We start from the raw sequence: 21,303 nt of genomic DNA, 5'->3' as shown, positions 1-21,303 counted from the left end.
TCAACCCGCTCATGTATAATTTTGTAATTTAGAAATAAAGCTATTTTCAAAAATGATATCTTATATTTGTGGCGAATTGTATTACTTACTCAGTATTAATTTGTTCTGAAGTTTCCTTCTATAGTCAACGTTTCAATCAAGACTGACATTCACTTTGAATCATGAAAGCAAATTTTTGTGCATATAAAGGCCTATAAAGTTTCTAATATTTTGTGTCGCCATCTGTTATATTACTATGAAACATATGCATTTTGTATAACACAGATTGAAAAACAATGTTGAATTTTTTTTAATTATTTCTTTTTATGAATAACAACTAAATACCATTGTCGAATAACATGCCCGTTCATACAATAGAAATTTCGTGAATAAATATTGCGTGTAAGCAACTTTAGAAGAAACTTTTGATTGACTGCTTTAAAACTCATCACATCCGATGATCCCATAGACCGAGTTTCGCAACTGCATGTAGCTTACATTTTGTCAAAATTCTTTCCCTTTATCATATAGAAGTTTTGTGAACGTTTCGCATATAAGCAAGTTTCTTAGAAATTATTTGACCAATTGTTTGCAAACTCTACACACATATTTAGCATATTAAGATGACATCATATTGCAGTCTTTAAGACTCTGTCTTACATTATTATACAAGTGTTTACCTCGTTTTCACCGGCGAAAGTTTTGCATGTTATCAGGAATTGATATCTCTTTTTGTTTCAAGCTTGATTATGTGTATTTCAGAGGAATAAGGCTATGGAAATGGTATACAAAACTTTAAAGAAAAATATTTTTATTAATAGTTTTTGAGTCGATTTATGTGTAGTCAAAGGATAATAACTTTGGTGTGATGAAAGCCGTTTATTAATCAACATTACACCCCTTTGAACTTTATATTTAGAACATGGTATTTATTTATAGATATTTTCTCTAAAAGGAAGTAAAATGAAAGGTTGAATCGTTGGAGAAATATAACAAAATAAAGTTTGCCTCATCTGTTTTAGTGAAAAAGGTATTTATTGTGAAAAGTTAAATATTTATTCATAATAAAACATGTAACGTTCAGGAGTAACAGCACAGGTAAAAGTTTATTTTATTTTTTACAAATCATTAATTTTGTATGTTTCAAAAACATGTTAAAACGAGCAAACTACCTGCCCGGGTTTCAAGTTCAATCCGGAGACCGTATGTAGAATTTGACCAGAGCGTCCTTCTGCACTACTCCAATAAAATTCATATGAATTCCTTTATTTTTGGCCAGTAGGACTTTACATAAAGCTTTAAAACTGCCTTTAAATATCCGGCTGAATTCCAGATTAAGAAGAAGTTTAATTCCGTAGTGTAAACGAACAGAGCAAAGAAATAACATATAAGCCAATGTTTGTTTATAAGTAATGCACCAAAAATTCTGCTATTTGATTGGTCTGTAACATTTGCCGTATATCGCATAACTTTGAAAATATGAACGGTTACAGTAAATTATATATACAAGTTAAAGCAAAAGTTTCTTCAAGGGCACATCTGTGTAAATACATGTTTTTATTGTGATCATCCTGTCTGTTTTAAAAATTAATCATCAGTGTGTGGAACGCCAGAGCGGACGCATTCGGCCTTATTGAGTATAAGTACAAGTACAGCTAGTAGACAAAATATCAATGTGTATATTGCTAAACAACCCGAAGTGTTTAACAAATGACTTCAAAACATATCATTTAAGTGTTAATCACAGTTATTCTATATATTTAGTAAATCGGATTCATTCGAATAGCATTTTCTACACATACGAGTTGAATTCGTTAAACATTTTCATTCATTTTTGTAAGTTTTTTTTGCTAGTAAAGCGTTAATGCATGCTCAGTTCCTGTTTTAGCATCTGCATAAAATTTCGGTCTACGTGCGTTACTCTCCACAAAACAATGATTTTATTGCATTGTATTTAATGAACTTCAAACGCCTGTGCGGAAAATATATTTATTGCGGACATGCACTTGTATGAAGCACGTTGATCATGAGTTGGGATTACATTTTTTTTCACAAAATGTCGCTGACAGTTGTACACATATAGTTCTACCTTTGATAACGTAGCTGTGTGATCTTCTGAATTTGAACGACTATTTAGAACCAACGCCGAATCTATTTTTCGCGACCACGATAATCTTCGGTTAATTAAAATAACGATCGTTTAATTCTTACATTCACCCCTAGACTGGCATCAGTCGTTAGAGTCGTTAAATGTAAAGCACTTGGCCATAAAATCAATCCTCTTTGGTAGCACCTTCTAAAAAAAATTACAATATCTCTAACCTCTGACTCTAATGTTGAGATGAGCCTAGACATGTTAGAGAGAAAATGTTTTTCTTGGAAAATATTAGTGTCAGTATGAAGAAAGAATAAACTTTATTACAGATAACTTATGACCTCAACAGACTTTGTAAGTCTAATTCATCCCTCTCCCTCGCAGATTTTTCTCGTTTTCATCAAATCTCATTTGCATCCCTGTTTCTAATTTAGCAATTAACAGAGGTAGCATTTATACAACCGCTGTAACGATCATTTTATGTTCACATTTCGGGCACAATTAACCTAAATCGGATATTTGGAATGTAATGTATGTTAAAACTGAAATACCACTTGTTTGTTTTAAACCTAATTGTAAATCTAAAATTTAAAATGTCAGTTGAACTAGGCTATAAACAAAAATTTGTTAGGGCTATGGTGAGGTAAAACCAAAAATAACACAAGATGAGCGACTGTTGGGATTTTAAAAAAAATATATATTTTCGTGAGAAGACTTTCAAGAAATATATATTTAGCACATCTTTAGATCGAATGTAGAAGGTATTGCAAAGCTTAAAATACTTTTTTTGACGGGGAACACTGTTCCCTGTACCTTCATACAGGGGTTCTTAGCCTTTACACCTCTTTGATCTGCAGCTTCATAACCCCTGACTCCTATTCAGCATTGTCACTTTTTCATTTTGGTACAGATATTTTATGTGAAGTAGTTTTATGTTGGACGGTCTTTAAAAAGCCAAGCGCGCTGTCACTGGACAGCTTTTGGTTAAAGAAATATAAAAGACATATGTGGAGGATAATTTGAAACAAAACTCTAAATGAATAAATGATGCCCGAACAAATTTGCAACAGTCGCAATATTTTCATCAAGTGATATATGTGACAACTAAATTGATGTTAATTCAGTTTGTTTAAAGATTGATTATGTGTATTTTCCGAGGATCTGTAGGAGCGAAAATGGAGAAAACAAATTCTTTACTAAAAATGTTTTTAAGTTTTATATATCGCTATGTTATTTTTAGCATTTAGTTGTAATTTCTACGTATTTGTGGTTAAGGGGCGATAACTTTGTTATGGTACAAGTCATCTAATAATTATCATTACATCCCTTAGATATCTAGAACATTGTATTTATAGACATTTTCACCGAAAGGAAGTAAAATAGCATTTTTACATAAACTGAACAGAGGGAGGAGAAAACAAAGTTTTTTTCTTATCTGCTCAGGTAAAAAGGTATTGATGTTGTGGAAAGTGAAATGTTTATTCATAACCAAAGTATTAACGTTCAGGATTAATGGGTAAATGTTTTCTTTTTACACATAATTAATTTGTATGTTTTTCAAAACGTGTTCAAACGTGCAAACTATATTAACGATAAGGGGAAAACATTTGAAGAAATATTTACGTTTTAATCATTCACGAACTACGCCAGGAACATTAGATGACAAAAGTATATATAAAAAGTAGACCAAATCACGAGTTTATAATCCTTTTTTCCGTATCCGTTTTATCAAATTCTATGCGGATATCGTTATTTAAACTAGCAATAACTTTGCTTTTACACTTTGTTTCCGAGATAAAATGATCTACAGTTCGTTTTTGTAAACATCTTGTTTGTAAACATAAAGGATTGCATTTTGTTACATTAACTAAGGGTTCCATATTTTAGCGTGTCTTGTACAAGAAAAACGTGAAATCAAGCTAAAACAAAACATAATAAAAATGTAGAAAGGTCATTTTGTAAATAGAGAAAATTCGGTTTGAAAACGTGTAAACACGCATGACCTAGTAAACGAACTGTACTTGACCGGCACCACTGACTTAATCATAACAAGTAAACAACAGAATTCTTTTCAAACCATTATTAAGGGTTATCGTACAGTCTGAATAACGATAAATGCTGCACAAATATGTAAATTATTACCACACCACTTTGTTTATACGTAAAGTCAACACGCATCTTAACTGAAAGAAAAAAGAAATGTCTAGTTTCATAAACATGATAAACTATTATAATCTTAAATTTACTGTTAAGCTCACATTCATAACTATCAATGTCAATAAATTTCTGCAGTGCCTTAAAACATTATCACCACACCACTTTACTTCATAAAACTATTATAATCTTTTACTCATAAGCACGCATTTTTGCAAATGTCAATAAACTTCTACAGTTCCTAAAACTAGAAGTAAATATATTTTTAAAAGGTGCGTTGGATATTTTTAAAGTTTCAAATAAATCTGTTACTTGGCCGAAATCTGATTAACCACCTTTAAATCAACAGTTTACTGTCAAAAGATAATTGACAAAGAAATGACAAAATTTCTTCCCTAAAACAATATGGTATGGCCGTCAAAATTAGCAAAAGTATCAAAAGACTTAAAAATTACTAAATCATTATATCACGTAGCCACGAGGCAACATAATGTATTCTGTACAGATATCTGTATTTCAACATATCATGTTATTGATATCTATGATATCTTATGTGAATATTGTAATAAGTTCTCTGGAAATAAAATATAAATTACAAAAAAAAGTCCGACTTTCTTGTGTAAACTAGCTACAGAAAACAAGCCTTATAGAAATAACGGATTGGAATCCGGTATCGGAATCAATAACAATGGCAACATTTGCAATGGAGGCAAACTCATCATTCTAATTAGAGCAATATTGATGGAAACGGCGTTTACAAGTGTAACAGCGATCGGATGATATCTTTTCTGGACAATCATATCTCACAAACATTTGGTCACCAATAAGCGTTGCGCCATTCCATTGGCAACGAAGTCATCCGAATGCAGCCAAGATCAAATAGACATATATTTTTGTTGCATGTATGTAGCAATGTTGCACTTCTTCCTGGCAAAACTTTTTTACCACATGCGAAGTTAGCATTTCGCTTTAAGATAATACGTAACGTACTTGAATTACATGTTTTTCGTTTTGAAAACCGTTTTCTATCTGCAGTCTAACTTAGGGGAGTTATGATCGAATTTTCACTTATAATGAGACATAGTTTCTTGACCCATATTTTACTTATTATGAGAAAGGGCGTCATGACCAATCTGTTGTAACTGTTACGTATGCTGAGAAGGGCGTCATGATCAAATTGTTACTTATGCCGAGACATAGTGTCATGACTTAACTGTAACTTGTGATGAGAAAGGGTGTCGTAACCCAAGTGTTGCATATGATGAGAAAGAACGCCATGTCCCAACTATGATTTATGATGACAAGGGGAGTCATGACCCAACTGTTACTTATGATAAGACATTGTGTCATGACCAAACTGTTATTTATTATGAAAAAGAGCGCCACGAACCAACTATTTCTTTTGATGAGAAAGGGCGCCATGAGCAAATTGTTATTTTGTTACTTATTATGAGAATTGATGCCAAGACCCAACTGTTTCTTGTGATAAATCACGTTGCCAAGACTCAACTGTAATTTATGACGTGAATGTCAGGACCAACGGTTACTTATAACGAGAAATAGTGTCACGACTTAAGACGGAAAAGAGAGCAATGGCCCTACTGTTACTTATGATGATAAAGTGTCATGATCCATCTGCTACTTATGACGGAAAAGAGCGCAATGGTCCTGCTGTTACTTATGACGGAAAAGAGTGTCATGAACAAACTGTTACTTATGTTTAGAAAGGGCGCTATGACCCAACTGTTACTTATGATGAGTAGAGGCGCCATGACCCAACTGTTACTTATGATGGGAAGAGGTGCCATGACTCAACTGTCACTAAGTATATCAGCTACAGCTTTCTAACTTTACAGGATGACTAAGCACACTTGCAGAGATTCCCCAATGTTTTTTGGGTCAATAGGCCAAAGGTCAATGTCACTTTGATCTGTGGAGACTGAAACTGGTTTCCGAGCACTAAGATTTATTAATCATTATAGCTACAACTTTTAGACAAGTACCACTAGGGGTTTTGGGGTCAGTGACCTAAAAGACAATATCACAGGGATCTGACTTAATTTCTGGTAAATTCCGAGGCTCGCAGACAGAAGTTGAATAGCTAAGGCTTTTAATTTATACACAATGACTAAGTACCACTAAAGGAAGATACATATTGCTTTTGGGGTCAGCGATCATAATGATCACGCTTTTACACTTCCTGTTAAGTGCTTTATCTTGTGACTTACTACCTCTTATCCAAATCATGCACTCACTCAATCATCTTCCCGAACACCTCCAAATTAATTGTTGTTTTAATGTTCAGTTTTAGTTGACCTATTCTGTTGGCAAACGGGCATATTATGCCCCATTAGACGGAGTTTTTTGTTATATGCTTCTTAACTAGCTATTTTACGGAAAAAACTTATTTCGATTTAGCTTTTGCGTAAATTAAGCATTTTCGTTCAGTAATATGTAATGGCAAAGTTCAGACTGAGCTCACAAACAAATTTTCAGCTGAGAAAATATCCTTTTACTTTCTTCTGAAATCGATAAAATTTAATACGGAATCCATGTAGCGCCATCATTTTCTAAATTTTTCATGCCGATGTTCCTTAATACGAACGTGAATTTCCGTTTCGCGCAAATTTGCATTTTCATGTACGGAAACATAAAAGAGCAAAATACGATTTTTTCCCGAAAAATTGAAATGTAATGCCACTTACAGGGTTCTGTGTTTTCTTGTAAAGATAGTAATAAACTTGGTTTAAGATTTATCAATAAATATAGCAAACAAGTAAGTAGCAGGCTGGATGGCTCTAGCCTCTATGGTAGGCCGTTTGAGCAATACTTCTTGTTTGAACTCAAGGAAGGTGATGTATATGTGTATTTATTTTCGGTGTATCATAAGCGCATCTGAGGTAAGACTCTCAAGACTTTCAAAATATTATAACTTCAATGAGAATAGTTTGAAATGTACAAGCAACCTAAGTACATGAAAACGTTTCTAAGGTTTTATGGCATTTTCGGTAACGTAAGATGACGCGTCAAATTTTGCCAAAATTAGCTGTTGCAACATAACTTTTAATCAGTTATCCTAACTGTAGAATAGTTTTGCCCTGTATTGTCATTTTCTACTGTGATTTGCAAACAAACTACACATTTAAACTGTTAAATATGTCCATTTCACCTATGACTTTTAAAATTAGCAATGCAGTTTTTGAAAAAACATACACATATACACCCAAAACATTGAAAATGTGATATTTTATGTTTTATCCATATCTAAAGCAAAAATACAATAAATATGTCATTGCCTATCAAATTCTAATCAAAGTAGCCCGTTTCCACCCTCATTAGGCCAAATTCATTTTTTATCAATGTTCCCTTTTATAGAATCCTGTTAGGACCATGTCGTATGTCGTATGTCGTATGCCCGCTTTTGGGTCGACGCACGACAATGCAAAACGACACACGACAACGCGATGCTACGCGCGACAACGCGAAGCGACGCTCGACAACGCAAAGCGACATTTTAATAGAAAAGTCGAGCGTCGGCCGGTGTCTAGTTTGTATCTACCTGACCGAAATAAAAGTCTTCAAAGGTTTCTGACGTCACCAACAGGCTCCAGTTTATTTGCACTGGTCTGTGATACATAAAGAAACACTCGCAGACCTCCAAGAGGTGGTGCCAAACTATTTCATCTTCCCATAGACAACGTTAACAGGTTCATATTCATTTGCACTTGTCTGCAACATTTTCAGAAACATTCGCAGACTTTTAGACTTTTAGTCAGTGTCAAACGAGTTAATCCTGTCATAGACATCTCTTATAGGTTCATTTATATTTGCAGTTGTTTGCAGCATTTTAGGAACACTCGCAGACTTTCAGTCGGCGGTGCCAAACAAGTTCTTCCTCCTGTATTTATCACCAACAGGTTCGAATCCTATTGCACTAGACTGTGACATTTGAAAAAAAAATTGTCTATGGGAAGACATTGTCGTGTGTCGTATAGTATTGTCGTGTGTCGCGATTCGGGCACAGTCACGACACAGGACATTTCAAGACGACAATGCGAATTATCGGTTCGTATTGTCGAGCGTCGCGTTGCGTTGTAGCGTCGCGTTGTCGGGTGTCGTGTCGCGTTGTCGCGCGACGCGAGCAGCAAATAAGGTAAACCGCGACGCACGACAAATGCGACACGACATCGCGACAATGCGACACGACACACACGGCACATGACCATTCGACACGACAATGCGAAATATCGCGCTTTTGAAAGGCGAAATATTAACACGACACTACGATATTATTGTTGTGTGTCGTGTCGCATTGTCGCGATGTCGCGTCGCATTGTCGTGTCGCGTTTTTTGCGATGTCGTGTCGCATTGTCGCCATGTCGTGCCGCTTTGTCGTCCCTCAACCTTAAAACGCGACGGACGACATACGACATGATTCTAACAAGATTCCGTCTTACTATAAGTTTAAACATACTGTTTTTCTTTATTCTATATGAAATAGACATAATATTTCTAATGCCATGACCATTTACGGATGTCTATAACTTATGTTTTCTTGATAAATATTGGCAGTGCTGATTAAAATCGTAAGAAACGTGGGGTTCATGTCTGATGCAAAAATATTTTCAGTCAAACACACAAACCGCAAAATCAGCTAAAAATGAGATCCATAATTGTAGCAGTGGTGTATGATCTAAGTATCCATGGCAAGTTCTGTCATGTTATTATTTCAACATGAAAATGCTGCATACATGTCAAACATAAATCTGTCCTGTGATTTCAGCAAACACGATGCAAAGAAAATAAAGAAAATAGCTCTGCAGAGCAAAATAACTGAGGACTATATGAATCCGCCATTATGCGATATTCCTATTTAGTGTCTGTATGCCTAAAACTTTTATCATCGGCAAAATTTAGAACCATAAAAAGTTATCAAGTGACATTGGTAAGACTTAGGAGGATGCTTAATGAAGCAATATGTTCCTTTCTTGCTTTTAAAAAAAAAATAAAAAGTACAGTTCTGAAACATGTTTCAATTCAACTTTAATAAACTTTATTCTCTTACAAAAATCGTATCCAAATGTTCTTGGTAATTTACAAATGACCTTTGATCATAGAAAATATACTATTCGAAATGAATCTTTCCATAAATACATTACCTTGATATCAACACTTTTTATGCACTGAAATCATTTTGAAAAAAAAAACACAACTAAATACTGACTATTTTTGAACTTATCCCTGTGAAAAGTTGCTAAAGGATATTTAAAGCTTCTCCCCAAAAAAGGAGATAAAGCTATAATTCAAAAGCAGACATTACCTGGGATAATAGTAAAATCACGGAAACCCTTGTTAATGTTGTTAAACTGTTCATATTAAGCGACAGTCTTCAGTAATAAAAACTAAGTAATGGAAACTTTACAGAAATTCGAGATTAGGCTAGATTTTTTAAACGAGACATTATTAAAAGCATAATACTGAAATAATGTTACACTACTCAGATTTGTTAAAATGTCTCGGAAATATCAAAGACACCTGAGAATTTAGAGAATTAACATTGGACATTTTCAAAATAGTGAAGGCACTATAAAGCTTCAAAAGCACTATCCTCAGTAACAAACTCTGCTGTACAAAATGTAAGTAGTATAGAATCAGGAAGGGTGTCCTCAATCATTTCTTTCGTGACTGAGCTTCTTGGACAGTTATCTGAAATTTCGTTATGTCCAAATAACAAATTTATTCTTGAGAGAGTGTCTTCATATTACAATTAAGCACAGCTGTTAGTCCAATGCAAAGAATTTATTCCTTTTTCCAAAACCAAGATTGAAGATTTTCATATAAAATTCCTATGCCGAGCGGGCTGAAATGTAGGATCAACTCGCTCATGTATAATTTTGTAATTTAGAAATAAAGCTATTTTCAAAATTGATATCTTATATTTGTGGCGAATTGTATTACTTACTCAGTATTAATTTGTTCTGAAGTTTCCTTCTATAGTCAACGTTTCAATCAAGACTGACATTCACTTTGAATCATGAAAGCAAATTTTTGTGCATATAAAGGCCTATAAAGGTTATATTACTATGAAACATATGCATTTTGTATAACACAGATTGAAAAACAATGTTGAATTTTTTTTTATGAATAACAACTAAACTGTCGAATAACATGCCCGTTCGTACAATAGAAATTTCGTGAATATATATTGCGTGTAAGCAACTTCAGAAGAAACTTCTGATTGACTGCTTTAAAACTCATCACATTCGATGATCCCATAAACCGAGTTTCGCAACTGCATGTAGCTTACATTTTGTCAAAATTCTTTCCCTTTATCATATAGAAGTTTTGTGAACGTTTCGCATATAAGCAAGTTTCTTAGAAATTATTTGACTAATTGTTTGCAAACTCTACATACATATTTAGCATATTAAGATGACATCATATTGCAGTGTTTAAGACTCTGCCTTACATTATTATACAAGTGTTTACCTCGTTTTCATCGGCGAAAGTTTTGCATGTTATCAGGTGAGCTTGATTATGTGTATTTCAGAGGAATAAGGCTATGAAAATGGTAAATAAAACTTTAAAGAAAAATATTTTTGTTAACAGTTTTTGAGTCGATTTATGTGTAGTCAAAGGATGATAACTTTGGTGTGATGAAAGCCGTTTATTTATCAATATTACACCCCTTTGAAATTTATATTTAGAACATGGTATTTATTTATAGACTTTTTCTCTGAAAGGAAGTAAAATGAAAAATTGAATAACAAAATAAAGTTTGCCTCATCTGTTTTAGTGAAAAAAGGTATTTATGTTTTGAAAAGTTAAATATTTATTTATAATAAAACATGTAACGTTCAGGAGTAACAGCACAGGTAAAAGTTTGTTTTATTTTTTACAAATCGTTAATTTGTATGTTAAAACGTGCAAACTACCTGCCCGGGTTTCAAGTTCAATCCGGAGACCGTATGTAGAATTTGCACTATTAAAATAAAATTCATATGAATTCCTTTGTTTTTGGCCAGTAAGATTTAACATAAACCGTAAAATTGCCTTTAAATTTTCGGATGAATTCCAAATTTAGAAGAAGTTTTAATTCCATAATGTAAACGAACAGAGCAAAAAAATAACATATAAGCCCATATTTGTTTATAAGTATGCACCAAAAATGCTGCAATTTGATTGGTAAGTAGCGTTTTCCGTAATATGCAAAACTTTGAAAATATGAACTTTTACTGTAAAGTATATAATATACAATTTAAAGCATAGCAAGTTCATTCTAGGGCACCTATGTATAAATACATGTATGTAATGATCATCTTGTCTGTTTTAAATATTGATCATCAATGCGTGGTACCCCAGATTGGACGCATTCGGCCTTATTGACATATATTCGCTTTATTTTTTTCTGTTAAACATCCTAATGTAGTGATTTGATACGCTAACAGTCTACGTCCTCGCACACAACAAATGTAGTGGTCATTGATCAAGAAATTCATGGCTATTATTTAAAACAGTTCATTACGAATACATGTACATCTAGTAGACACAATATTAATGTGTATATTGCTAAACAACCGGAAGTTTTAACAAATGATTTCAAAACATATCATTTAAGTGTTAATCACAGTTATTCTATATATTTAGTCAAGTAAAATTCATTCGAAGAGGGTTTTCTACACTTAAAGTTAGTATCGGAAAGGATAACAAGAGAATAAACCTTCCAACAAGCCTGCAATATTTAAAACTTAAAAAACCATTTTCATCTAGCCATAGAAGAGAGTGGTTTGCAAAGTTCTACAGAATAACATGTTTTAAGATTATGTATAACTATTAAGACATGTATTTAAAAGGTATTTTAGATGAAAATGTCATGGAGAATTTCGACATGCATTTAAGATTACAATAACTCGTGTCCAAGTCGGGGAACTTGATTATACAATCTGTTTTTGCCAACTTTAGGAATACCAATCTGATTGACATGAGGAAACATTAATGGCAGATTCTTAACAAGATTCGCTTTAATACAGTGCAAAACAGTGTATATAGTACATACACCAAAATATCGACAGTTTTATTTTGTGTTTTATAATTTTTCACCAATACTCTGAGGTTTCTTTGGTAAAAAATATATTGATATAATGCATTCTCTGCGAACGTTTTTACAGTGGTTATCACTGTGAACTTTGTTTCTATTTGAGCTTGAGAAAATATCATAAATCATACACAGTTTAAAAATACCGACACGGTGAAAGTTGTTTAAAATTGCAATACAATGCGGAGCATTTAAGACTTTAAGACTGTATCAAGTTAATGCATTTTGTTAAACATTACTACCACGGGTCCAATACCTTAAGAATGTTCATGGGGACAAGCAGTTTAGGCGGAAAACAGTAATGCGTTTAGCTATAGGTATCTCACTAAATCTGTTTACTTTGTAAAGGGGTTATCACTTCATACAGGGTTATCAGTGAAACACCTCTTTACACAAATATTTGTTTAGATATACTGATTATTTCGATTGAACATGTATTTAATAGATATAGTTTTATCCTTATACTGTATACATGATTCTCATCAAATTATATATCATTCAGTGTCTTTCAACATTTTTATTATATCTATGATTCTTTCAACATTTTTATTATATCTATGATTCATAAAAGGATTTTCTAACTAAATATGCCTAAATATAACATCTTAAAAAGCTTTATTGTAGTATTTATTCGTATATATAAGTATTCTTTAAAGAAACAAATCTTTTTGCGCCATGCTGAGACATAAAGAATCTCTTATTGTTTTTCGATGAAGATCGGGAAATCCCAACACGGGGGCGCACCGCTCAAGTCTTAAACGAGGCTTTGCCAGTTTTATGGAAAACTGTGTGTGTGCACGACTCGAAGTCGCAAAAACCTGAAGTGCTTTCTTCCCTTTTCGTTGCATCCGATTATACGTAAGTAAATGTGTTTTTAAAGAACAGCATATATTATGGTCCAATGATCGAAGATATTTTAGTTAGAGGACGTGGTTAAAATCTTGAAAACTGATCGGCGCCAACTTTAGAACAACATCTTCATCAGGGATGAGATAATTTGCGTTGACATCGAAGTAGAATTCTGTGCGCACGGGGGGAGGGGGCATATATCTGACAGAATTTGTTCACCCCAAGATGCTGATTCTGTATATTTGTTTACATTAAAACTACCTTATGATCAATGAATTAAAAATAAAAACAATACAGAAACGTTCTGAAAATTATTTATTATAGAACTGCAGAGTAAATAGTTTTGTGTGTAAACAAGGATATCTCGTGCTGTTAAACGTATTTGTCTTTGCCAAAACGTACCTGTAAAGCATACTTTAAAGGTGATAGAGGGGATAACGAACGTTAAATTCGTTAAATATTTTTTTAAACTTTTTTTTTATATGTTTTGCTAGTAAAGCGTTAATGCATGCTCATTTCCTGTTTTAACATCTGCAGAATATTTTGGTCTAGTGCGTTATCCCCACAAAACAATGATTCTTTTTACATTGTATTTAATGAACCTCAAACGCTAGCCTGGCTCCCTGGCTGCATGGTTATTTTTTATATAAATACTGCAAGCAAAATAAGAAAATCTTTAGCCTCTAAAATAGCACATTTTATCTGATGGCTGAACCATACCTATGTTCGAAGCCAGGGGCAATAAAAAAAGACAATGAAGAAACAACCTGCTGGAGTTACTTCCCTCTTAATGAATAAACATAATATGTAGAACAAACATAGGGACGGGAGCCAGTCTACTCAAACGCCTGTGCGGAAAATACATTTATTGCGGACACGCACTTGTATGATGCACGTTGATCATGAGTTAGGATTACATTTTTTCCTAAAATGTCGCCGCCAGTTGTACACATATAGTTCTGCCTTTGATTACGCCACTGTTTGATCTTCTGAATTATGTATGACTATTTAGAATCGACACTGAATCTATCTTTTTGCGACCACGATAATCTTTGGATAGTTAAAATGACGATCGTTTAATTTTTACAGTCACACCTCTCCCATGCAGATTTTTCTCGTTTTCAACAAAACTCATTTGCATCCCTGTTTCCAGTTTAATTCAGATTTCAGATATCAGATTTCAGATTTTATTGAAAGCCTTGGCCTCTAAGAGGCATCGGGCCACAAGCATCACAACTAACACAAAATGCAAGACAAATCAAACTAAGAGATCGTAGAAAATAAGCAATTAACAGTGGTAGCATTTATACTACCGCTGTAACAATCATTTAAGTGTTCACATTTCGGGCGCAACCTAAATCGGATATTTGGAATGTAATGTAAATTAAAATTGAAATACTACTTGTTTGTTTTAAACCTGATTGTAAATGTAAATTTTAGACTGAACTAGGATATAAACAGAAATCTGTTAGGGCTATGGCGAGGTCAAACCAAAAATAACACAATATGAGTTTGACTGTTGTGATTAAACAAAAATATTTTCGTGTGTAGAATTTCAAAAAAAAAAATAGCACATCTTTAGACCGAATGTAGAAAGTATTGCAAAGCTTAAAATACATTTTCGCCGGGGACACCGCACCCTGCACCTCCATACAGGTGTTCTGTCCCTTTACACCGCTTGAGACTTGAAGATCCCAAACCCCGACTTTTTTCAGGATTATCACCTTTTTCAGTTTAGAACATTTTGGTACAGATATTGTATGTGAAGTAGTTTTATGTTGGACAGTCTCGAAAAGCTAAGCGCGCTGTCACTAGACATCTTTTGTTTAAAGAAATATAGAAGACATCTATGGAAGATAATTTGAAACAAAAATCTAAAATAAATCAATGATGCCCGAACCAATTTGCAACAGTCACAATATTTTCATCGTCAAGTGATATTTGTGACAACTAAATTGATGTATCAATTTGTTTAAAGATTGATTATGTGTATTTTCCGAGGAATAAGGATATATAGGAACAAAAATGGAAAAAAATACTAAAAATATTTTTAAGTTTTACATATTCTATGTATACATTTATATGTATTTATGGTTAAAGAGCGATAACTTTGTTATGATGCAAGCCACCTAATAATTATCATTGCATCCCTTATATATCTAGAACATGGTATTTATATACACGAGCACCAGTCTGGGTATTTATAGTCATTTTCTCCGAAAGGAAGTAAAATAGACTTTCACAAAAACAGAACGGAGGGAGGAGAAAACAAAGTTTCTTTCTAATCTGCTTTTAGTAAAAAGGTATTGATGCTGCGGAAAGTTAAGTGTATATACATAATCAATGTATTAACGTCTAGGACTAATGGGTAAACGTTTGTTTTCTTTATACACATTATTGATTTGTATGTTTTTCAAAAACATGTTATGTTCAAACATACAAACTATTCGTGATACATTTAAGAACATATTTTACGATTAATCATTCACGAAATCAACTACATGTACGCCAGGTACATGAGATTACATGGCTTTGCTGAGGAATATAATATAACTGTCTAATGATTTGTTGGTTTGTCACTATGTATATTTTTTTGCATTGATTTGTCATTTGTTTTATCGCTATATTGCGATGTCATGTACCCTTGTGCCAAATTAAACTTGCTTATTTTTTAAAAGCATATGAGCCGTGCAATGTGAAAACCAACATAATGGCTTTGCGACCAGCATGGATCCAGACCAGCCTGCGAGTCCGTGCAGTCTGGTCAGGATCCATGCTGTTCGCTTTTAAAGCCTATTGGAATTGGAGAAACTGTTAGCGAGCAGCATGGATCCTGACCAGACTGCGCCGATACGCAGGCTGGTCTGGATCCATGCTGGTCGCAAAGCCGCTATGTTGGTTTTCTCATGGCGCGGCTCATATATACTCAAAAGTACAAAAGTAAACCAAACTATTTATATAAATATAATCCTTTTTTGAATAGTTTTTGCCGTTAGGCGGAACCGAGTTATCAAATTCAAAGCGGATATCTAAACTAGCCAGAACGTTGTATTTACTCTTTACAGATTTTGGTTCTGAGACTGAATGATAAACATGACCGGCACCACGGACATAATTATTTCAAGTAAAAGCCAGAATTCGTTTGAAAACATTATTAAGGGCTCTTAAAGTCTGAATAACACCAAATTCTGCAAAAATAAGTAAATTTACCACACCAATTTGGCTATAAGTAAAGTCATCACGCTTCTTAAATGAATAAAAAGAATAAATCTAGTTTCATACACTATTATAATCTTTTACTCTTTAGCACATATTCATAACTACCAATGTCAATAAATTTCTACAGTGCCTTAAAACATTATCACCACACCATTTTAGTTATAAGTAAAGTCGAAATACTTCTTAAATGAATATACAAGAATAAGTCTAGTTCCATAAAACTATTATAATCTTTTACCAATGAGCACGCATTTTTACAAATGTCAATAAACTTCTACAGTTCCTTAAAATAGAAGTAAAATATATTTTGTGAAAGGCACGCAATGGATAAATTTAAAGTTTCAAATAAATCTGTTACTTGGCCAAAATCTGATTAACAACCTTTAAATCAACAGTTTACTGTCAGAAGATAATTGACACAGAAATGACAAAATTTCTCCCCTAAAACAATATGGCCGTCAAAATTAAGGTCTTGTTATCTAAGAGACATTTTTAAGATTACCAAGTCATTAGAAAACAATTTACAATATTCTAGATTAACAGAAAGATGACTGTGAAATTTGAACCCTGTAAAATATCTAAAGAGACTTTTATCAAATTATTTTCATTGGCCAGTTATATTCATAGAAGAGATTGATTTGCTAATATGCTGCAGATTCAAACCATGCATAAATGCTAAAGCCCTCTACAGACGGTAGGTTTTTGTTGTACAACACCAATTAAATTCAAGATGTACAGCCAAATATTATCGTGTGTATGATGCTGTTCCTTGATTTCGTAAATCTTAAGTCTTGACTTACAGATTAGGACATGTTCTATTTCGTAAGTTTTGCCTTACCACCCACGTTGACAAGCAACAAATTGGTAAATAATTAGTTGATAAGAGGCAAGTGAATGAAATTCCAGAAACAATTGCCCAAAAAATAAACACAAATCTGGATATAAAATGGCTCAAATGCATAATGGAAAAAGGATGACACTGAAAAGTTAAATGATTTGAGCCGCGCCATGAGAAAACCAACATAGTGCGTTTCCGACCAGCATCCGCGCAGTCTGGTCCATGCTGTTCGCTAACGGTTTCTCTAATTGCAATAGACTTTGAAAGCAAACATCATTGATCCTGACCAGACTGCGCGGATGCACAGGCTGGTCTGCATCCATGCTGGTCGCAAAGCCACAATGTTGGTTTTCTCATGGCACGGCTCATTTGTGTCATGCGTAATCAAATTCATGGGACATAAAATGGTGAATATTATTTTTATTATTAATAGTTACATTCTTTTCAGTACCTGATGCACTATGTTTACTAGGTAAATCTCTGTGATTTATATGGGAATGGAATACTGTCTGTATGTGAAAAATGTACAATTTCAAAATTGTACATCTTTGAGATAATTAGTGTTGTACAACAAAAACTTACCATCTGTAGAGGGCTTAAGCCATGCACTTACAGGTTGTTTTAGACACATATATCGTGGCAAAAATGGGATATCATTTAAGAACTTTTATAAGCTTTTATAATAACTCTGGTCTAATTCGAGAAAATGATGTACACTTTCCCCCCATAACTTTAGCAATGCCAATCTGATTGATTGACAAGAAACCTAAATGACAGTTTTATAATAAGACGCTGTCTTAGAGCAAAATAGTAAATTAGTAAATACATATATGGCACACAGTGTAATATTTACGTGAACCCTGGTTCACGATCGAAAAACTAGGATTAGGTTTTACGAATGTAAACTTGTTCTTTTGATACTAACCTGAAATTCTTTCGAGCAAAAACATAAGAAAACGGGCGTTAACCACATTTTTGTCGTGAACCCAAGTTTACGTCCAAAACTAGTTTTCTCGATTGAACTTTGAATCTTTTTTACGGGGTGCCCCTTGGTTCCGAAATGAACATTTTAAAACGACGTAAAATTGGGTTTACATCCTGAACTGGGTTTACAAAACGAAAACAAGGTCACCTTTTAAAACCGTGATAGGTAACGCCCCAAAAATCTTTTTTTGTTCGGAAAAATTTAATTTTAATTTTATCGAACAAAAACCTAGGTTCACATCGAAAACTAGTTTAATTCACGGTCGCAAACAACGTAAGAGCTGTTAGGCACCGGTCATAAACGGGGTTTCCAAAAAAAAGTATTTTCCGCTCGTAACTTGGTTGGGCCCAAAAAACCCCGTTCACCCCCGAAATCCAAGTTATTTTATTTTTCATATATACCGTAAACAGGTTTACTTCGATAAACTTGGTTTCGACGAAACAAAATTTTCGGCGTTACCTTTGTTTAGGGTCTTTGGGAAACCCCCCATTCCTTTCCTAAACCTTTTTTCTAACATAACATTTTAATACCTTGAACTTTGGTTTTACGGCGTAAACCTATGTTTACGAGCGTGAATTATGGTTTTTACATCATCCATTTTTTTCCTTGAAAAATAGGCTGAAAAAACCTTTTTTACGTTCGAAAAACCTGGTTTATCGATCGTTATCCTATTTTTTTTTCCCGTAAACCTGGTCGTTGGCGGCATATAGATACACCAAATTTTAAATCACCAAAATTTTTTACCAACCCCAGGCTACGGAAAAGTTTAAGGAAAAGTTATTATTGCAATTTTAAAAAAATGTTTAAAAGTTAGAAAATTTTTTTGAAATAAAATATACAAAGTTAAACCGGAAAAATAGTTCACCCTCACAATTTTCTGCCTGCAAAGGTTTTTTTTACCTTTTCTTTTTTTCCCGATTGGGGGCCCGGGGCGTAAATTTGTCAGATATCCAGGGTCGCTTCTTTTTTCTGCAGAGGACTTTGACAACAGTTGTAAACCCTTTTCCCTTTTCGTTGGTCACATGTAAGCGAGGGTTTTTTGTGAAAAAAAGCCGGGAATATCTATGCGTAATTTTTCTTCGAGTGTCCAAAAAGAAAAAAACCCACAGGGAATCCCAGCTTTTTGATAAAACAATTTGGTAAACATGCACCCAGTAAATTCCGATAAATGCAAAAAAAAAAATTTTTGTGCATAAAAAGGAAATGATTAAATTTTCGCCAACCACAAGGCTTGGCTGAAATGACTCCCATTTGGGTCACAGGACATGTAAATTGACTACAACGACAAAGGCGATATAGGGGACAGCGGGAAATATTGGATATCTGAAGAAATTAAAAAAAAAATGAAAGAAGCAAAAGATGTTTTGAAGAAAGTGAAGGGGAAAAAGGTTTAGAAAAATCCCATCGGTTTAAAAGGAAATCCTCAACTTCGGAAGGAAAATAAAGACCCTTTGCCTACACAAGAATTCAAAAAGATGTTGACAAAAAAAAGGCCCAACGAAAAAAAAAAATTTCAAAAGGTAGTTGATAATGTCCCCAGTTTTTACAAAATCAAAAAATTGCAGTCAATCTACAAGCAAATAAAGATGACGGCAAAAGGGGGCAACTTTACTTAAATATTAACGGCTGAAGCAAAATAAATTCAGTTAAAGTAAAAAAGACGAAACATTTGAAAAGTTAATGCAATACTCTTTTGAAGAAAAGACTTAAAAATTGTAAAAAGCGACACATTTGGGAAGTTAAATCTCTTTTCTAGTTGGTCGTTCCAACGAGAAGAAAAGTAAAAAAAAAAATATACCCTTAACATAAAGAAGATATAATAAAAAACACATAAGATAATCACATGTATTACGCAGTATCGGGGATTGCTGTCTTGTCCACAACAAAGGCCCCGGTGATAACACGACAGGAAGGTAAAGTTGTAACTTCGGAAAAAAGCTTCATAAGGGAAAGTACAAAAACTAACCCCAGGGGATTTTCCCGTAATGCTCGGGATCAAATTGCAGTTACTTTCCCCAGGAGAGAGCGTATGTTAATGTCAACATCCGGTCAGTTGTCAGAAGTCAAGAAGGTTGCGTAAAAGGCAAATGTAGGGTTAACTTATCATAAAGGGCATCTCACGTTGTTTGCCAAACCCCAATAGTAAAAGGTTGGATCAAAGGGTAATGTCAAAACCAATTGCCGATAATGAAAATTTAAGTCCCTAATTGGGAAGGAGGATTCCAGACATTTTAAATTTCGGACTATGGTAGCCATGTTAGTCGTTAAATTACAAGGTGATGTATTAGGTAACAAAACGGGGATTTTGGGGCCAAAGGGAATGGTGATTTAGATGAGGGATTTTGGGGTTTTGGGTTGTACAATTCCCCTGGTACTTTCCATATATCAGGGACTTGAAGCAAGGTCAATAATATAGATCGTTCCCTTACCATCTCAATGTACAGTCATCATCATGATAAAGTTATATTGTGCTTGGTAGGGGCGAAAGTGTAATTTTAAAAAATGAACTACATAAACAAAAATAAACTTTAAAATTCCATGAAAAACTTTATTATTTTAAAAGTAAAGTTTATCATAAATGTTGATGCTAACTTCATGTAAAAAAAATTTTTGGGTCAAATTACAAAATGCTTTGTAAAAAAGGAAAATTAATTTTTGTATTAGAAATTTAGTGTTATTATATTCTATTTTTTGGGGTTTAATTTTTGACCCCCTAATTGATAATTTGCTTTAAAAATGTAATAATTAATAACTATGATTTATTGATTTCTGAAGCAAAATAAACTTTTTTTGGGGGGGAAAATCCCAATTATATGTTGTAAAGTAATTTTTCCTAAAATCTTGCATTTATTTAGTTTTTCCTTTTCCCTTTTAAAACAGATGTTTTCCAAAATTTAAGTGTTGTTGTTTTTTTGTTGTGTTTGTGTTGTATTATGACAAAGTTAAACTTCTGAAAAATAACACATTTTGCGTTTGGGTAAAACTTTTATTTAGAAATGATATCTTTTTACAAAAAATGAGAAAAATTTTTAATGCGGGGGTGTTTGGCCCGATACGGCAAAGTTTTGATTTCAAATCAGTTTTTTTAA

The 21,303-nt window shown here is 33.5% G+C and overlaps 1 protein-coding gene across 8 annotated transcripts in view; it reads left to right on the top strand.

The window, feature by feature from the left end:
- Nucleotides 1-880: 880 nt before the first annotated feature.
- LOC123537200 (uncharacterized) overlaps nucleotides 881-21,303 on the top strand; it is a 46,049-nt gene continuing 25,626 nt past the window's right edge. Inside the window, exon 1 of one of the 8 annotated variants that reach the window (XM_053528920.1) lies at nucleotides 881-1,009. Coding sequence is in view for 2 of the 8 variants with exons in the window: in XM_053528917.1 (XP_053384892.1) it covers nucleotides 3,587-3,590 (4 nt within the window). In the remaining 6 variants the exon portion in view is untranslated. Of the gene's footprint in view, nucleotides 1,078-3,459; nucleotides 3,591-10,946; nucleotides 11,104-13,040; nucleotides 13,182-15,365; nucleotides 15,541-21,303 lie in introns of those variants that run through there. The other 7 variants (XM_053528923.1, XM_053528917.1, XM_053528919.1 and 4 more) reach the window with 7 other exon arrangements.

This window comes from Mercenaria mercenaria, chromosome 17 (assembly GCF_021730395.1).
Source record: "Mercenaria mercenaria strain notata chromosome 17, MADL_Memer_1, whole genome shotgun sequence".
NCBI classification, from domain to species: Eukaryota; Metazoa; Mollusca; class Bivalvia; order Venerida; family Veneridae; genus Mercenaria; species Mercenaria mercenaria.
Note: the sequence above shows the minus strand (reverse complement) of the source record. Positions and strands in the feature narration are given on the sequence as shown.